Source organism: Sciurus carolinensis, chromosome 8, assembly GCF_902686445.1.
Source record: "Sciurus carolinensis chromosome 8, mSciCar1.2, whole genome shotgun sequence".
Taxonomy (NCBI): Eukaryota; Metazoa; Chordata; class Mammalia; order Rodentia; family Sciuridae; genus Sciurus; species Sciurus carolinensis.
The window spans coordinates 128783270-128802960 of NC_062220.1; the positions used below are offsets into that span (position 1 = coordinate 128783270).

The window sequence follows — 19691 nt, forward strand, 5'->3', positions numbered from 1 at the left end:
AGGGTGCAGCTGATAAGTAAGCACTGAAAAAGCCTGGCTTTCCCTGTGGGGAGGACCACTGGAGCCTAGAGACAGGCCAGAAGTCATCAGGAGATGGCGAGGAATGGGGATTTGAGTTGTACCTACTATACTGTATCTCTGATTTTGGCCCAGAGAGCAGAGGAGGGCCAGCTCAGGGGAAAGAAAAAAAATAAAGGTTTCTTCCAGGAATACCCTGCAGCAGAGGCAGAAAGAGAGGAGGGGAGAGGCCCCTCCTTCCTCTACCTTCCCACCATCTTGTCCCTAAGCACAGTCAGATCACTCCCTCTCTAGGAGGGTGGGTGGTACCTACTTGTTGGGGTACTTGCGGAAGATGTCCTTAATGACCACAATGGCTTCCTGGACCACATAGTTGACCTTTGTCTGGATGAGATCAAGCAGCGTACTCACACAACGCTCCGCAGATTGCTGTGTGGGAAGAGGAAGAGGGTATGGGCAAGATCCCTACACCTTATTTCCAACAGAGCTGCCAATGACCACGCCTGGACCCAAAAGCCTAAGTCATTCCTCACCCACCTTCCTTATCACAGCACAACAACAGGAGGACAGTCTCCTACAGATAAAGGGTGGGGGTGGGGCAAAGGGTAGAGAACGAGCGTGAAATGATGGTCCTGGGACAGCGGGACAGGGAGATAGGAAGAGACTGTGAGGAGCCAGGGGCAGCACTCCTGAGAGTGTGGAGGCCTTGGAGATCTCCCAGGCCAAGCCCTCAGGGCAGAGTGACTCCACTTCAGCTTCACTTAACCACTCTTACTGGTTTCATAAAATGGACTCTTGTGGTCAAACCCACTCAGTCTGTGTGTGGGTCAGCCCTTCTGCCTTTATTCTCACACACTGTGCTAATGGCCCAGGGGAAGAGATTTCTTAGGGTGGCCATCATAAGCACCAAGGGGAAATGCCTCCAAATGACTTAAAGGTCTGGCCTGGGGGTGACCTGCTGTCCCAAGATTCTCTAGACACCAGTGTACCCATTTAAGAAGAGTCCAGCTTGGTGTCAAGAAACATCTCCCTAGGTAGAGAATGGGAAGGGGTGAAATGCTATCACACAGGGTCTGGAGTAGTCTGGGTAGCTTGGAGAAAGGTCCATGGGTTGCTGAATCAGGATATGTACAAAGGTATCTGAAAGGCAGAGACCCTACTCCAAAGCTCTGTGGAATAAAGCTAAGTCTACCAGGGCCACCACCAGCTGGTAGCTGCCCCATTGTCTTGTTGAACCAGGATTATGATGTGTTAATTTAATCTGCAGCAACTGGAAGGCTTAAAGGAGACTACAAAGAAGGAACCCAAATAGATCTGTATAATAGCACCTTGGGGGCTCCTGTGGTGACACTGAGGTCTTCCAAGACCACAAGTAGTTGATTCTGCTAGGATCAGATTGGTTTCAGCTCTCTTCTCCTCCCCCAGCTACGGAGAGAGTTCTTACCTCCACCTTGATGGCACAGCGGCCAATGGCACGTACAGCCTTCCGTACAAAATCCACATCCACTTCTGTCGCGTACTCTTTCAGTTCTGCCAGTACCTGTGACCCAAACAGAGAAAATGGATTAGGGGAATGTGATGAGGCAACTACTTGGAATACTCCTGGGTAGTAAGAATGGAGATACCCCCAGAAGGAGAGGAGTCTGTCTCCAACTTGAGATGGAACACTCAGGGAAGGGAGAGATCCAGGTGTCCCCAAAAGGAAGGCAGGGCCAGACAACCCTTGTTTTAGGATGATCTAGCTAACACATCCAACTACTACAATTTTCTGTAATTTTGGTGCTGGTGATTGAGGCATGCTAGACAAGGGTTCTACCGCTGAGATACACCTCTTTTTAAAACTTGGATTTTAAGATAGGGTCTTGCTAAGTTGCCCAGGCTAGCCTCAAAATTGCAATCCTCCTGTCTCCGCCTCCTAAGTAGCTGGGATTACAGATGTGCACTATCACGCCTAGCTTGGGAGAACATTAACAACACAATACCAGAGTTCTAAAAATTTGCTTACAAAGCACCAGGTCCCATGGTTAATATTCTCCATTAGATGAACTGTTGACAGAATTATCATCTGACGCAAACACCAGAGATAGCAGGTGAGGGAGCTGTTTGATACGGAAGCTTGTGCCTTGGACAACCACACTAAGCTCACCTGAGCAATGTTGGCCTGGGAGGCCAGGCGGATCATGATATCCAGCTTCTCCAACTTCACGTAGATAGGGTCATTGTATTTTACGAAGAAGACCTTCATCTCATGCTTCAGGATCTCAGGCCTGGTGGTGGGGCAGAATGCCCGGAGAGCAGAAAGCAAGGCATGAGTTTCATGAGAAAACCTGTTCGCATCTGCTGTGACACTCTGGGGTCTGAGGTGGAACCTGATGTTCAGGGAAGCAAAGCCATTATTGTGGCTGCACGTTCCCAGGCAGAGGACCCACTGAAGAGGCTGAGCAAAGTTCTGCCACGTTACTGCCTGTCTGTTCACATCTCAGCAAGTTCCAGAAGAGGGAGTACGGCAAGAGACAGTTCATATTCAAAGGCAGCAGCTATTAGGCAAGTGTTCCAAATCCAGCTTGTGACCTCAGGCCTGTTTCCTCTTTCATGAAGTGGGAAAGACACTGCAGGAAAGCAGTGCTGCAGGCCTGAGTCTGCCGATCTTAGAAAGGCCTGACATGTGGCAATTCAGATTTCAGGAGTGATTGTCTTGTTCTCTGAATGATAAAGGTGGTTGACTATACCTAGACCATTTGTATAAACAATATGGTTTATGCCCAACACCTGCTTTCCTTCTTGGAGTCTAAAACTGGTGGGTGTCCTCAATGAAAATCTTGTGAACTAAGTCTCAATTAGATTTCCCTGGGAAGAAACATTCCACATGTGTTCTGCACTCCCCTGACCCCTATACTGGGAATTGAACCCAGAGGCACTTAACTACTAAGTCACTTCCCCAGTCATATATATGTCTTTATTTTGAAACAGGGTCTCGCTAAGTTGCTTGGGGTCTCACTCAGTTGCTGAGGCTGGCCTCAAATTTGTGATCCTTCTGCTGATCCCAAGTTGCTAGGATTATAGGCACACACCACCAAGCCTAGCATGTGTTTCTGTACTTGGTTGCTGAGGGTGGAGTGTGCTCTTTGTGACTTGCCAAGGGAGGGAGGGACCATGAGAAGCCTCTCATGGATTCCTCCAGACTCTGCAACTTTTCTCCCTCATGATCCAGCTGTGTGTCCTTACATGCCACTCCAATAAATCTTATCCAGGAGCATAACTATATGCTGAATCCCAGGAAACCTGTTGGTAAATATCTGAACATGGTCTTGGGGACTCTGCCCCAGACACCTACATAGGGCTGGTTTTGCGAGTTATGAAGCATCTAACATGATGGATTCCTGCCTCAGAAGGCACTTGCAAGGCAGGACCTGGCACTGGCTGAACACTTCACATTTTTTTTTGTTTTGTTTTATGGTACTCGGAATTGAACCCAGGGGTGCTTAACCACTGAGTCACATTCCCAGCCCTTTTTTATTTTTTATTCAGAGCAGGGTCTTGCTGAGTTTCTTAGGGCCTTGCTAAACTGCTGAGGCTGGCTTTGAACTTGCAATTCCCCTGCCATAGGCTTCTGAGTTGTAGGATTACAGGCATCCTTCCACATTTATCGTTGCTCTCTCAAATGCAATGCTTTTTGGACCTCAACTGGCACCACCCACCGCATTTTTCTTAGACAAGGAAACGTCAGTGAGTTGTGAGGCTTATATTAGGTCACATGCTAACAAGGGTAGGAGCAGACAAGAGTCACCAACTCCTACTCCTTTGCCCTTTTTAGAAGAGAAACCAATAACATAAAAACAAAATGACAACTTGAAAACAAAACATTTTCTGTCATCAGGAAAAGGGATGAGGACAGAGGATAAAGAAGGGAGATGACAGGGCAGAGAGAGGAGGAGCCCAGGCACTCAGTGCTCCGTGCAGCCTGCTGGAGATCCTGGCCAAGCGAGCAGCCTCTGTCCTGCTCCAGAGAGGAGGCAAGACCCCACACTGGGCATCAGGAAGATTATTTCTGCAAGCAGGACTTGGCAAAAGCTGCCTAACCATTTGTCAGCATTGGGATAGGCCATGCATGCACAATAGGGACAACTTCTTAAGAGATTTACCATGTTAAATATAGCATAGGGAGCTCATCATGCTGATCTGGATCTACAAGTCCCTACAACTTACTAAATCCAGTGACCCAAGGGCTCTGATGGGTAAAGAACCATACTGCAACTTTAATGTCCTAGTCTGATGGCTTTGTTTAGGCACTTGGAAAGCTTTTCCATATTTACCTCCCAAATCTTCACAAATGTCCCAGTTCCACTGATATCTCCAGACTCCCAAGAGTGTACTAAGAACCTGATTGAAACTACAACAAAGAGGGTGCACTACCTTCTGAAAATGACTACAAGGAGCTCTTATTCTCTGTGTACCCTGCTCCCAGCAACGGGGCTGCTCTAATATGTAAATGCTCTGTAGTCATTTGCTACTGCCAAGTCCTGATTGTTGAGGGAACTATTTGACCAAAAAGGCAGGGGGTAGAACTCAGGAGGCCAATTGCACCCCTCGGGCTTCAGGACTCCTTCACTCAGAGCCACTTCAGAGAAAGGAGGACATCATTCCAGGGACCCGTCAGACCAAGTGCTGCTCAATGTGTTTCAGCTCTTGACCATTCCAAGTAGCAGAGCCCTTCCCTTGGAAGCAGTGGCTTACTGCAGTCATCCCCTCAGTGAAGAGGGAAAAGGGCTGCCCAGCATTGTGATGACTTTGCTCTGACCCTCCCCCAGGCCTGGAGGCTGATACCTCACCATCTGCAAGGCCTCCAACTTCAGAGAAATTGACTAGGTCTATGGATTCTGTCTCCAGGAAAAATGCACATACACACGCATGCACACAATCCTATACCCACTCCTGGGGGGCTTTGTGGGCTCTGAGCCATTCCACGTCTGGGAGAAGCAGCCCCATTCTAACCTCTACCTAGCCTGCTCCCTGAAGGGACAAGGGCTTCAGATCTTGGCACTGTTGACATTTTGGGCTGGACAGTTACTTGTCATGGGGGACCATCCAGCACTGTAGGATACTGAGCAGTGTTCCTAGCCTCTATCCACCAAAGGCTATTAACAGTCTCCAGTTGGGACAACCAAAAATGTCTCCAGACACTGCCAAATAGCCTCTGGAGTCAAATGTGCTTTGGCTGAGAACCCCTGGGTTAAGGAAATTTTTAGATTTTCTGCACAGTTAACAGGTCAGTTTCCCTTGAGAGCCTGTTCCCAGGAGTGCACACTGAACATGTGTGTGCAGGCGTATGTACCTTTTCTGCACGATAAGGTTGATGTTGCGCAGTGCCACGTACTGCAGCTCTGGCTCAGCTGACAGAAGTGTGACCAGGGGTGGGGCCAGCTTCTTGAGCAGCGTGCCATAATAGTCTAGGTCCTTGGACAACATCTCCATGAACTTCATGAGCACCTTCACAGCAGACAGCACCACAGCAGAGTTGGCATGGGAGAGCCTGGGTGTGACCCGCTCACAGATGCTGGGGTCCAGCAGTTCCGGCAGGCCAAAGGGTAGGGACAGACAAGGAGATAGGTTCTGTTTTTAGTTATCGAGATAGCATGTCTTCTGGAGAAGGAAGATCTAGATCATGCTGCCTGCTAACTGACCCAAGCAGCCTCAGTTTCTTCCTCTATAAAGCTGAGACAAGGATGCTTGCTTCACAGCTTTGCTTACATGAGATAATGCACATGAAGAATGAGCACAGTGCCCGGCAAACAGTAGATTAAACAAATGTCAGTTCCCTCCTTCCCCCACCAAGGATATTCAAATGGAGCAGGATGTCATGCTGGTTAGACCAGAGTCAGATATGTCCCAGTCAGGGGATCTCCACAATTCCCTCCACCTCTCTAAGCCAGAGTTGCCCCAATTTGCAAGAGAGGAGATGATAATGAGACATCCATCACAGAGTTGCTCTAAAGATTATCTAATGCGGGCTGGGATTGTGGCTCCATGGTAGAGTGCCTGCCTTGCACGTGTGAGGCACTGGGTTCAAACCTCAGCACCACAGAAAATGCACAAATAAAATAAACATTTGTGTCCAACTACAACTAAAAAAAAAAAAAAAAAAAAAAAAAAGAAAATTATCTAATGTGTGGAAAGCACCCAGCAGTGTCCAGGGCATCCTGTGAAAATGTAATGAATGGCTGATTTCTTCCATCAGGGCAGCTGACATTATCCATTATCTACCTCCTTGACTCAGCCCTGGTGACTAGGGTCCTTGTCAGCTCCCAGGTCAGGCCCTTTCTGTTCCTACAGCACGGAGTGACTTGACTGCCTATAGCCCACACTACTTACTGCCTGGCTCTGGAGAGGTGTAAAGTGGGCTGGCTCCCTCAAGGTGTATTTCAGGATGGTGCCAGGGGCAAAGCCCTGGGAAGGGGGCCACTGAGCTCATGTTTGGACACTCCACAGGATCAAGTTCAGCTGAGCTGGTAAGGGGCATGCTGCTCACCTCTGGGCCTCACGGTCATCCTTCGGTGTATAGTTGGCCAGGCAGTCCAGAATGAAAATCTGGCCCCACTCAGTGCACTCATTCAGGGCTGTCAGCAGCTTGTTAATGGACTGTGGGTTCAGGTCGAGCAGGTTGCTGCTGGGGTGAGACTCGGCGATTTCTGAGAGGGCAGCCACAGCATTTGCCACCACCTGGTTGAGAGGATGGAAAGGCAGAGCCTGGGGACACTGCTCTTGGCCAGAGGGCAGAGGGGCTAATGACACTAGGTGGTCAGAGGTGGAACAGATTGAAGGGAATGCGACCTTCATCAAGGCCCACTTCAAGCACTCACCTCTGCAAATTGCAACTAAAATAAGTGTACTGTTCATTAAACAAAACAAAACAAAAACCTCGAGCTCCAAGTGCCTGGTAGCAGAAAGCATTCCAGCCACCTAACACAGAGCCCCGTTACCAGCTGCACCAGCTCATTTCATGGTTGTCAACTGTGCTTCTCAGAAGACTCCTGAAGACCCCGTTGAGGCTACGAGAAGTGGGTAGCAGGTACAAAGAGAAGCTTGCCAGGTGATCCCCTGGGCCCTCAACCTATTTCTACCTGAAGAGCTATTTTTATGTGTGGTCTGCATTGTTTCCAAATTTCCCCTACAACAACAAACAGTACTTCCAAAGCCAATCTCTATACTGACTGCTCAGTGCCCAGAAATGATCGGTGTTCCCATGGGACACAGAGAGGAGATGGTTGGGCCAGGGCTTTGTGCTTTTGATTTCAAGAAGCCCTGCCAAACTGCTCTGTGAACTGCTGCCATCACCATGGGTGAGGAGAGGGGGGCCACACTCTGTGTTCTGTCTTCCACACTACGCTACTTTAAGGGCAACCCTCTACAATCCCTGGAAGATATGGCAAAACAGAAAAGGAACAGCTTACAGATGGTCTTGGTGAGGAGACAGTGACTGGAAAGGTAAGAGGACACTAGTACTGACTGCACTGTGCAGCAAGCCAGGACTGTTACCTTCCCAGCAGGTCTGCCAGTCACAGAGAATTAGATCCATTTTACTGATGCAGAAAAGAGGACTCCGAAATGTTAGGCAGTTTGCCCAAATTCAGGCAGCTAATAGAGGATATAGAAGAGAATCCAGGTCTAGTTTCTTGCAAAGATGGTTCCTGAACCACTACAAGGTACAAGAACAAGAGAACTCAGCAAGATTCTTGATTTCTAAGAACTGGGGACTACCCAGTGTGGGTAAAGCCAAGGTCTTCCCAAGTAACCCAGAAGGTGGCTCAGTGAATGGCACTGACTTACCATGGGATTAGAGTCAGAGATGAGGTCTTTAAGGGTGTCCAGGAAGCCTTGGTCCTCCACCAGTTGGGCGTTGATGTCATGGAGCTTGGCTACACACACAGCTGCCGTCTTGCGCACATACGGATCCTCATCCTTCAGGCACTTCCGGAGTGGCTCACACAGGTACTCAGTGATCTTGTCAACGCGAATGCAGCCCATGGTCCGCACAGCCAGGGCCCGGATGAGAGGATTGGGGTCCTCACAGTCCTGAGGGGAAGCAGTCATTGGCCAGGGGCAAGAGCTGGACAAGTCATGGGTAGCTTCCAGTTCTTTCTGGCCTACAGCTCTGAGCCTGTGGCTGAGCACCATCTAGTAATTGCTATGGGATCTCCATTAACCATAGTCAACAGCACCCAAGATAAATGTCATGCAACAGACATCAACTCCTTGCCAGAAACTGTGCAGGAGCTCTGCACATAGTCTTTTCTGATCCTCCAGCAAACACACAATATTGGCCCTTTTCACAGGTGAGGAAGTTAAGGCTCTCAGGAAGCTCACTTCAAAGTCACAGAGCACAGCTATGATTCAAATTCACATCCACTAGCACCATGACCACAGAAATCCTCATTTTCCTGTATGTGAGTATCAACAGGGTTAGTGAAGCTAAGGCTCAAGTCTCTGCTTTGCTTTCCATCTGGAGTATAAGAAATGTAGAATGGAGCAATTTAGAAGGGTTAACATAGCAGTTTTCAGACGCTCACTGAATCCTGCCCTTGCAAAGGATACAAGGCAAAGGCCCATCCCAGGGGCCTCAAGAGGGGGCCAACAGGCCAGCTAGTCTCACAGGGAATGAGCGAGGCAAGGCCTTTGGCATGGGAGTTTCCAGAAAGAGAGAGAGAGGGAGCCCTCTGCTGGAGGAAGAGGTCCTCAACCTGCACAGGAAGAAGCAGTCTGAGGATCTGGAAAGGAGTCAGAATGTTCCTATTCAGGGTCATAGGGCCACACCCCAAGGAGACTGGGGAACATGGAACAGGGAGCACCCATTGCCACCAAGCTCCTACTTACCTTCACAAAGGTGTTGACGGCCATAATGGCCATGTCAGGCTGACTCTTGGCATAATTCATCAAGTACAGGTACACCAGTTTCTTCAGCTCTAGGTTGTCAGTTTGCATGCAGTTCACCACATCGGGGAAGAGGGCACTGAAAGGACAAACTGGTGTCAGTACGGGCAGGCTGAAGACAGGAAGAGCAAGAAGGAGACAGAGCGCAAGAGGGAAGCTGAAAGATAAAACAGGACTTCTGATAAGTGAGGGTATTAGCTATGTTGGTCCTATGAACACCTGAGAGGAGAAATGGAAGCCCCAAGGGTAATACTACTAATAATAATTATTCTAACATTATTATTATTATTATTATTATTATTATTACTACTACTACTACCAGGGATTGAACCCAGGGGCACTTAATCACTGAACCACATCACCAGACCTTTTTATATTTTATTTTGAGACAGGGTCTCCCTAAGTTACTTAGGACCTCACTAAATTACTGAGGTCAACTTTGAACTCATGATCTTCCTTCCTCAGTATCAGGATTATAGGTGTGCGCCATCATGCTCAGCCTAAGCGTAATTTTTTTAAATATTTTTTTTTAGTTGTAGATGGATACAATATCTTTATTTTATTTAGTTATGTATTTATGTATTTATTTTATTTTTATCTGTGGCTGAGGATCAAACCCAGTGCCTCACACGTACTAGGCAAGCGCTTTACCACTGAGCTACCTCTCCAGCTGAAAGGGTAATTTTAAGAGCAAAGTCCTTTGTTTTTTTTCACATGAGCTCTGGAGCCTGTCAAACTTAGCTCTGCCCCCTTTCTTATTTTATTTTATTTTTCCAGTATTAGGGATTAAACCCAGGGGAGCTCTACCACTGAGTTACCCTTTTTATTTTTTGAGACAGGGTCACATTAAATTGCTGAGGCTGGCTTTGAACCTGCCATCCTCCTGCCTTAGCCTCCTGGCCTGGTATCACAGGTGTGTACCATCACACCCAGTTCCAGCTCTGCCTCTTGCTTTGTTGCTCTTTTTTTTTTTTTTTTTGGTGGCACTTGGAATTGAACCAAGAGTCCTGGGGCATTCTAGGTAAGTGCTCTATCATTAAGCTACAGCCCTATTTTTTTTTTTTTTTCCCCAGTACTGAGTTATCAAACTCAGAGTTTTGAGCAAGAGTTCTACCACTGAACTATATCCCAGCCCTCAGTTCTGCATCTTGCTAGTTGTATGACACTGGGAAGTTTCCTCCAGCCCCTGAACCTCAGTTTCCTTATTTGCAAGAAAGGTGCAACAGAAATTCACTTTGGGTCTGGGGGTATAGTTCAGTGATGGAGAGCTTGCTTAGCACACTTAAGGTCCTGGGTTCAATCCCCAACACTGAAAAAACAAACAAACAAAAACAAATCACCAAAAATCCACCTCACATCACAGGGCCCAGTGATAATTAAATGAGACAATATACTTACCATATCTGGTCCTTGATATCTAGGAGGTGCTATGTAAATGAAAACAATTCTTTTTTCCTCCCTGTACTTAACAGGGCCCCTTACATTGGGCTGCTGGTTCTGGAAGGTGATAGGGAAGCGGGGATAACTATGCTGCTTTCACAAGGGCCCGTTCTGGCGCCCACTAAGAAAGAACTAGCAAAGCATGAATGGATCACATGCTACATACCAGGATTGGTGCTAAAGTTCTGACATACTTCATTTCATTTAGCAGTCCCAATAAGTCAAGGAGTGTCACATTTAACAGATGACAATACTGAGGTTCATAAATGTCAACCTGCCTAAGGACCTAGGTCCAACTCCAAAGTGTGTGTTCATGACACCTGCTCTACTGGGTGGAGGAACCCTTCACAACAAGGTGCCCAGTGGTTCCAGATTCACAGGTCCTCTTGAGAATTCAATGTGGTTAAGAGATCAATTTTCTATCTCCGGAACTACTATCTTCCCTCTCATTTCTTAGGCTTTTACTGATAAGGACCATGACAACATTGAGACATAAAAGGTCAAAGAGAACTTCCTGAGTCCCCACAGGCAGGAGTCCTGCCAGGGCTGAAACTGATGCTAAATCTTGAGAGATGACCCATCAGGAAGAACAGGGGGGAAGGAGAGGAGGAGGAAGTGCTGATGAGCCTGCCTTACTCTTTGGTCCATAACATCAGCAAAGATAAGCTCTTTGAAGGTGGAAGAACAAAGATGTTTCCTCTGAGAGGAGGTTAGAGTAGTGTTCTAATTGAAGGAAAGCAGCTTTGTTCTGGAACAAATTGGACTTGGAAAGAAGCCCAGTTTTCCAGCAGAAAACTTATACACTCTGTCCTCAAGTCTCTGTCAGTGTTTCTGAGTGGCTGGCAGAAGGACCGTGTGGAGGGCAGCAGCAATGGGATGGGAAATCTGTGGGGAAGTCCAGAGCAGTGTCATCATGTTGTGGGATCATCATGCCAGAAGCTGCTCCACATCAGCCACAGGCCTGTGAGACATGGGGCTGGGCACCGGGAAGGCACACAGGGTTTGGGCAAAAGCAGCCTGGATTTGGATTTCAGAAGGGCTGGGATCGAGTTCTAGGTCTGCCACTAACCACACGACTATTAGGCAGTCATTTCCTTATCTTGTTTCTCTAACAAAAACATCATTGCCTACAATGAAAATTTTAAGGAACTGAGAAATCATACCCAAAAGTGTTGTGCAGACTCTCAAACACTGTACAAATATTAAGTTGTAAAATCCATCCCTGCCTTTGGGGACATCACAGTCTGATGGGCAGGTAAACACAGGTGCACACAGTATGATAACAGTCTAAATTTAGTGCTGGGTGACAGGAACAAAGAGCAAATGCTGAACTTTTAACAGTAGGCTGGGTGATGGGGAAGGCAACGGGGGAAGGGCAGACCTTACATGGGCTTTAAAAGATGGGAAGACGAGCTGAGCAAACAGGCATTCCAGGCGGGGGAAAAGCTGGAGTGAAGGTGGGGCCTATTCTACATGAGATCTGTTCCAACTCAGGTGCAAACCAGAGGTGGCACGCTGGGAGCAAATTAGTCATCCAATCTGCAGGTGGGTTTTGCTTGGACCACACTGTGTTTGTTTACTATCATTTGGTGATTTAAAATGAAATTTTAAATTGATTAAAAATGAAAACATCCAGACTTCCTGTTCTCTTTTTTTTTTTTGGGTGCTGGGGATGGAACCTGTTCTTTTTAAAAGCCAGGAGACCTGGTGACACTGGGTTCATTTTCCCTGGCCAGCAGCAATCCTCTGGAGCTTCTGTGAGTGTTCACATCACATTCACCACCTGCCACCTTTTCAACCCAGTACACTTCACTCATTCCATTATCACCTGACCCATCAGGACTAAGCTCGTGACTCCTGTGCAAACACAACCCTGTTTGGAAAGAAGGTTCATGAGGGAGCTATATGAGGGAGACATGGGTCTCTGAGTACACTAAAGGAGAAATCTGAACTGGACCCAAGTTCTACACCCTCCCGTTGGCCAGCAGCTGGCTGCCACCCAGTCTACTCCTGCACACCTGACATCTTTGCCCACAGTCATCGATGCGATCACTTTCTTTACCGCCTCCTTCTTCTTCTCCTTCTTGTCACTGTTGAGCTCTGCCTTCAGTTCGAAGATCTCCCCTAAGAAAAGTAGGCAGGCATGAGTGATCCATCCCCACCCTACCAGGGGACGATTCTGTCCCCAAACTCCCGAAGAACTGGAGGGAGGCAGAGGGCACTTTAGGCCCCTGACCTCAGGTACGATAGGTGACAGTGAGGAGTGATAGTCAGTTATCAAGATGGAAGGCTAGAGGCCACGCTGCACCAAAGCGATAGGAACTGTGCAGACTGCAAAGCTCCTGAGGGGGGAAAAAGCATGCAAGCAGGGTCTGCTCAGTCAGACTGTGGAAAATGCAGGGGAAAGCAAAGTTCTCCTCTGCTCCCTCACTGAACTAGAGGCCCTACAGGCTGGGTGCTCAGGGACTCTGAGGAGAGGAGAGGATTCGATCCCACACGTAGGCTTTTCCTGTTTTCCTAGAACCTCAAGTTCAAACAGCTTACTCAGGGTTTCATTTCCTGAGCCACAAGTGATTGCTCAGCTTGGAAAATCAGAATTCAGCTGCCCCGTGAGGCTCCAACATGTAATCAATTGTTCTTCAGAACTTGATAATAGAGAGAAAGGAAATGAGGAAGTAGGGTTGTTTTAGATGTGCCACAGAGAGCCAGGCAGGACCTCCTTGCAGGTTAGGACAGAACGTATTTCTTGAGCCTTTCCCTGAGCCCTGTGCCGCGCTAACTTTTCCCCATGCCCTTCTCATTTCACCTTCCTGCCAACTCTTCATTCCAACTTCACACCCCATTTTACAGATGGCTGTAATAGATTCGGTAATCTACACACAGCTAACAGATGGTAGGGCCACGACTTGAAACCAGGTCTGTCCCCTCTAAGTCTATTCCAAACACCTTGGTTGAGCCTACCCCAGGACACTCCTTTTGCCTCTCTCAACCTGTTTCCTGGTCTCTTTTCTCTCCCTTGTCTGGGGTGCTGAATTCTCTCTTTAACACTCAGATGTGAAACACTTGCTTGGTGCCTTGCTGGTGGGCTATGCTAAAGGTGGTAGCTGTTATTATTTTGTCACATGACCCTCTGCCTTTGGATCCCTCTTCTGTAGAATGAGAATCCTGTGCTTCCTTCTCAAGTTACTTGAGGAAGAGGTGACCATCATGTGGAAAAATTGCTGAGTGCTGAGAAAGTTCTAGGTGGATTTACAATGAGGAAAAGGAAAACCAGTAGGTTCTTTTTTTTTTTTTTTTGGGTGCTGGGGATCGAACCCAGGGCCTTGTGCTTACAAGGCAAGCACTCTACCGACTCTATCTCCCCAGCCCCACTAGTAGGTTCTTTATCATGACTGGACAATGCAGAGCTCAAAAGAGAACTTGAGATGAAAGACAGCAAACGTGATTAATTAAGAACACAATCATACAGCACAGTCCTGGGGCAAGGCTGCACTAAGGATATTGCTCAACAGAGTCAGGAAGAATCTGCAGATCTTGCAGTTCAAATTTATTAAGGAACATGTGCTTTTCTCCTGCAACAGAGTAAGGGGAGAATTTCTGGTTGTTCTGGGATTCAACAAACCATGATGATCTTGACCCGTGACTATTCTGCAGGGCTGCCCCTGATTCACTCAGTCTGTGGCCAGATAAAGTACAACAGCCATTAATTGATAGGTCTAGGCCTGAGTCAGCCCCAAGAAGGCTGATGGGGTGACCCTGGGATCTGACTACCTCTGAAATGTGTCCTTTCTCTACTGGATCCCTAAATCAAGCCTATCTCCTCAATCACATAATAGGCATTCCATTCTCTCTCTTCCCAAAGCTCCTCCCCACCACTGCCAGGCTCAGTAACCCTCAGGTCTTATCAGAGCTGTGATCTTGGTCTCCCTGCTTCCCCTCAATCCTTTATTAGAATCTGTCTTGGAATTTCCCTTGCTTAAAAACCATCACTGAAGGGCTGGGGATATAGCTCAGTTGGTAGAGTGCTTGCCTCCCAAGCACAAAGCCCTGGGTTCAATCTCCAGCACCATGAGGAAAAAAAAAATCACTGATAGTCTAGGGATATAGCTCTGTGGTAGAGTGCTTGCCTGGCACACATGAGGCCCTGGGTTGGATCTCCAGCATACCACCACACACACACAACACTGATGTCAAATTTAAGATCTGAACCCAGGAATCTCTCTCTGAACACTCTCCCCAGAAGAAAAGCCCACCACTGATACTCTGATACATGCAGTGTTAAGTTCACTGACTTCATGCCTCTCTGGCCTCTTCTAGCATGCTCCTCAGCAATGCAACTGCTTTCCTTCCCTAGATGAATCATGGGCAGAGCATTTACTCCCTCCCCTTCCCACACCCTTTTTTACCTGGAGTTCTTCCACAGCTTTCTGCACCCCCACCCTTTAGTGTGGCGGCTACTTAATAGACTGTCTTCCCAGTTCAACCTCAAGCAAAGCCAGGTCCCAGACTACCTGTCTCTTTCACTACACATGGGAGGTGTTCAATAAAAACCATCAAGTAGTTTCAGCTTTTAGGAGGCTGAGGTGGGGAGGATTACTTAAGCCCAGGACTTCAAAGTTAGCCTGGGCAACATAGCGAGAACCTGTCTCTTACAACAAAACAGAACAGGCTGGACCAATAAATAAAATGCCTGCTAAGGGGCAGACTTTAGGACCTGGCTCAGGTGATTCAACAAGACTCCTATATGGTCAGTAGGCGTGTATCAATCTCACTTAAAAGGAAGGAGTGGGAAAGGAAGGGCCAGACAGAGAGATGCTTACAGGGTTAAAGCACACTTGCCAGCCACAACGACATCCTCCACATCCTTAAAAATGGGGGAAAAACATCCCCAACAACATAAGCCTAACACAGCAAATTTTACTGCAGCAACTCCACTGCCTTAATATTGAGTCATTAGAACTGTTGGGAAATGTATATGATAATGTCAAATGAAAAACAGGATGGAACTCTGGCTACAACCATGGAAAATATGTGCCCATGCATGGATAAGGACCAGACGCACAACAGCCCCCAACCCCAGTGAGATTGCTGATAGGATTGTGTGCTCTCACCAGAAGGAAAGTAAAAAACAATATTTAAGTATTTTAAGCCAGGGGGAACAAAGAGGGCTTTTTTCCATACTTGGAGCAAATGCCCTTTCCTTCCTCAGTTTGAAAAGGAGCAATCAATTTCTTAATACCATCAGCAATTCAATTTTCTGAATCCACAGGTAAGAAGTTCTAGGCCACTCCCACTAGTACCTTCAGGCCTCCACCCTTCCCCTATTCCCCAACCCCCAAGATAGCAAGCAGAAGGGTCAGGCAGGCAAAGAGTAGGACAGGCACACAATACCTTTCTTGGTCGTGGTGAAGTATTTTGAGTCAGTCATTTTGGTCCCTTATCTGTGGCCACACTCTGTAAGACAGAAAAGAGGGGGGTGATTCGGAGCTGTGTCCCATTCCATTTTCAGTTAGGGAGTGCAGGGGGAGGAGGAAGAAGGAAAGGATCCAGCACACATGTGGCAGGGGACGATGGCGGCTGACTCTCTCTCTTTTGCAGTAGCAGGGACTGAATCCAGTACATGATAAGCACATGTGCTCTACCACATCCCCAGACCTTTTTAGTTTATTTTGAGACAAGGTCTTACTAAGTTGCCCAGGCTGGCCTTGGACTTGTGATTCCCCTGCCTCAACCTCCTGAGTCACTGGGATCACAGGTGTGCACCATGCCCAGTTAGCTACTTATCTCTTTATGGGGCAAATGAACTGTTAGACCATGGCTAATCAAATTTTGGAGGGTAATTCTAAGGAGCCTATCACTATTAATGTGCTTAGTTTTTTTTTAAAAAAGTTTGTAGTTGTATAAGGACAGAATGTCTTCATTTTGTTTGTTTTATTTTTATGTGGTGCTAAGGATCAAACCCAGTGCCTTACACGTACTCTGCAAATGCTCTGCCACTGAGCTAGAGCCCCAGCCCATAATGTGCTTATCTTCTGACCCAGCAATTCTACTTCCAGGAATCCCTCCCACAAAGTATCAGCTAGTAAGGATATCTGGGTTTTACTGCTTCACTATCCATAACAAGGCAGCACTGGAAATAACTTAAATGCCCATCAGTGGGAATAGCTGGGAACTCTGGAAGAGCTCACAGGTTAAACAGCACTGTGTTACAGTTACAGCAGTCCCTTCATGATACTCGCCATCCCCATCACAGTTCTTTTTTTAACTGGGGATTAAACCCAAGGGCACTCAACCACGAGCCACATGCCCAGCTCTTTTTTGTATTTTATTTAGAGACAGGGTCTCGCTGAGTTGCTCAGCTTCCCGCTGTTGCTGAGGCTGGTTTGAACTTGTGATCCTCCTGCCTCAGCCACCCAAGCTGCTGGGATGCCAGGCATGCGCCACTGTGCCTGGTTCTTTCTTCTTCTTCTTTTTTTATTAGAGCAGTATAGTCATACAAAGTAGTTGGGTTCATTCTGACAAAATCATACATGCATGGAATTTGATTCTGGTTCATGATTCCCCTCTTTTCCCTCCTGTCTTCCTTCCCCTCCCGTATTCTCCCTCCACTACTAGACTTCCTTTCACTCATCTATTTATTTCTATTTGATTGGTTCTTTTTACTTATAAAGGTTCAATTCCCTGTGGTATATTTATATATGCACATGATTCTTAAAGAATTCATTCTGCATTGCCTTCCCTTTCTCACCCCTCTATTCTGCCTCTTGATCTCCTCCTTCTATATTATTGATCTTCCCTTTATCTTTAATGATAACCTGCTCTTCCCTCCCCCCCTTTCCTTTATTTTACTTTAGCTTCCACATATGAGAGAAAACATTTGACTTTTGAGTTTCTGAGTTGGCTTATTTCACTTAGCATGAGTGAAATTCCATTCCAGTGGAATACCATTTCCATCCATTTACCGGCAAATGCTGTAAATGCTTTCTTTTTCATGGCTGAGCAGAACTCCATTGTGTGTATATGCATGTATCACAGTTTCTTAATCTATTCATCTATTGACAGGCACCTGCACTGATTCCACAATTTAGCTATTATGAATCGTGCTGCTATAAACACTGAGGTGGCTGTGTCACTATAATCTGACTTTAGATCTTTCAGGAAAATACCAAGGGGTAGGATAGCCCAGCACAGTTCTAAATGCTACATACAAGTTAACTCATCCAAGCTTCCTCGTGGGATACTACCATTACCCTATATATGAAAATAAATTTGGGAAAGACCAAGTTTAAGAACATAGGGAGGAGCTGGCACATTGCCATACACCTGTAATTCCAGCAGCTGAAGAGGGTGAAACAGGAGGATTGCAAGTTCAAAGTCAGTCAGAGCAACTTAGTGAGGCCCTAAGCAACTGAGACCCTGTCTCAAAATATAAAATAAAAAGGGCTTGGGATGTGGATCAGTGGGTAAGCACCCATGGGTAACCGAAATGCCTCTCTCCCGACCACTCCGAATAAAGAAGCTAGGGTGGATTTTTCTCTCCACAACTTTCCCCAAACTTCTAAATCAGTAACATGTATTCATCTCTGGAAAGGGGTACAATCAATAGCATTCTCCTAGTTTTCTTAAAGAATCTCTCAGGACATCTCTCAATGCAAAACTGACAATGCAAAGTACTTGTTATAAGGCAACAACAGGACAAGTCAAGTACCAAAGTTTCCTCATGTACTCAAGTATTATTAAGCATCTACTATATACCCGAATATTTCCTTTTTTTTTTTTTTTCATGGCTGGGGATTGAACCCAGGGCCTTGTGCAAGGTAGGCAAGCACACTCCCAGGCTTCTTGGCAAATAAGTGAAAGTTAAAAAAAAGCTTCCCAGGAGCCAAGTCACCCTGAGTACGCCACAGAGGTTTTTGGGATCATTCTGAGATTAAGAAGTGACCATTTTAAAAAACAAAACAGTGGTTGCCCTATTTGGGGGGGTGGGGGAGGTGATCACTTACTGAGTCCCTATTAAAAGTCAGGGGTTTACAGACATTATCTCATTTAATCCTACTAATAGGGTAATGGCTTTTAACACCACTTCACAAATGAGGAATGAGGCTCTGGGATTCATGTGAACTTGCTCAAGGTCACATGGCTACATGGCTAGGCTTGAAGACCTACCTGGCCTACCTGAGCTCAGTGCTTTGTGTCATCAATGAAGGAATTCTGCTTTGCTCATCTGAGAGGGAGGGCAGGGTCTTGACAGTGACTAAGGACTCAGTACAAAAAAAATCCATGAAACTTCCAGCGGTAACCTTCCAATCCACCTGATGCTACTGTTGTTGTATAGAAAAGCACAAAACCCAACAAACATTTAATGGAGCAAACTCACTTTAGTTTGTGCCCTCTGTTACCTTTATGGAAGGGACTCAAATATGTAACCCACAAACATTTCCTTTCCATTCATTACTATGCAGGGGCAACATGAAAGGTAACAGTGCGCTGGATGTGAGGGATAATGGATCATTTCATAGCTTTCAAGCCAAAGCAGCTGCTCTCCAGCCTGTATTTTTCCAGGTTCAGCTTGTACTTACAGTAGAATGGCAATGGAGATGTTCTCCAGCTGAGAATTTGTTTCAGCAATCAATGGGAAACAAGTATGGACTGTCTCAGGGTTGCCTTAAATCCTCTGTGGACACCTTTAGAATACCAGGATAAAGGATTTGCTGACAAAATGGTATAAAGAAAAAAGACACAATTCTACTCTCCTCTTGCTTTGCATAGTTGAAAGGGGATGATGTCCCTTTTCTATGGGAGCTGCAGGAAAGAGCGGAAGAGTCTGTCACATCAGATGGTGCAAGTCCCCCAGTGGGGCCTCTACCTTGCTGGTCCTCACAGTATGAGCCAGGGCTGTAGATGGATCCACAGAGGACCCACATGGGTCTGCCTCGAAGCACCATCCACTGTCCCCTTTGTGCCTGGCCCAGGCCTCCACATAAGGCAAGTGTTGAATTGACAGCTGTTGAAAGAAGGGGCCATTGGAAATCCCAGGGAAGCTCAGTAACAGAGCTCTTCAACAGCTCTGTTATGTAACGCTCAGTATTTGTTTCCAAGAAGAATTTAAACAACTCCCTACCTGCACATATAATAAAGCTGTTTTATCAGAGAAACCTCACTAACCTAGAGGTTCTTTCTGGAGCTCTGAGAAAGAGCAATGGGTTTTCTACTATACAATAATGAGCTGCAGTCACAGATCTCAGAGTATAAGTCACAGATTCGAGACTATAACTGGCAAAAGTGTCTAAAAAAGAGCTAGGTCTTAG

General features: G+C 46.7%; 1 protein-coding gene across 7 annotated transcripts in view; it reads right to left on the reverse strand.

The window, feature by feature from the left end:
• Ap1b1 (adaptor related protein complex 1 subunit beta 1) overlaps window positions 1-19691 on the reverse strand; it is a 53484-nt gene that overhangs the window by 19460 nt on the left and 14333 nt on the right. For all 7 annotated transcript variants that reach the window (XM_047561480.1, XM_047561479.1, XM_047561475.1 and 4 more), the window contains exons 2-10: window positions 15775-15837; window positions 12402-12507; window positions 8887-9022; window positions 7843-8088; window positions 6545-6735; window positions 5351-5572; window positions 2165-2285; window positions 1463-1558; window positions 332-447 (exon numbers count right to left, since the gene is read on the reverse strand). In XM_047561480.1, the coding sequence (XP_047417436.1) occupies window positions 332-447; window positions 1463-1558; window positions 2165-2285; window positions 5351-5572; window positions 6545-6735; window positions 7843-8088; window positions 8887-9022; window positions 12402-12507; window positions 15775-15811 (1271 nt within the window). In that variant the 5' untranslated portion in view covers window positions 15812-15837. The remainder of the gene's footprint in view (window positions 1-331; window positions 448-1462; window positions 1559-2164; window positions 2286-5350; window positions 5573-6544; window positions 6736-7842; window positions 8089-8886; window positions 9023-12401; window positions 12508-15774; window positions 15838-19691) is intronic.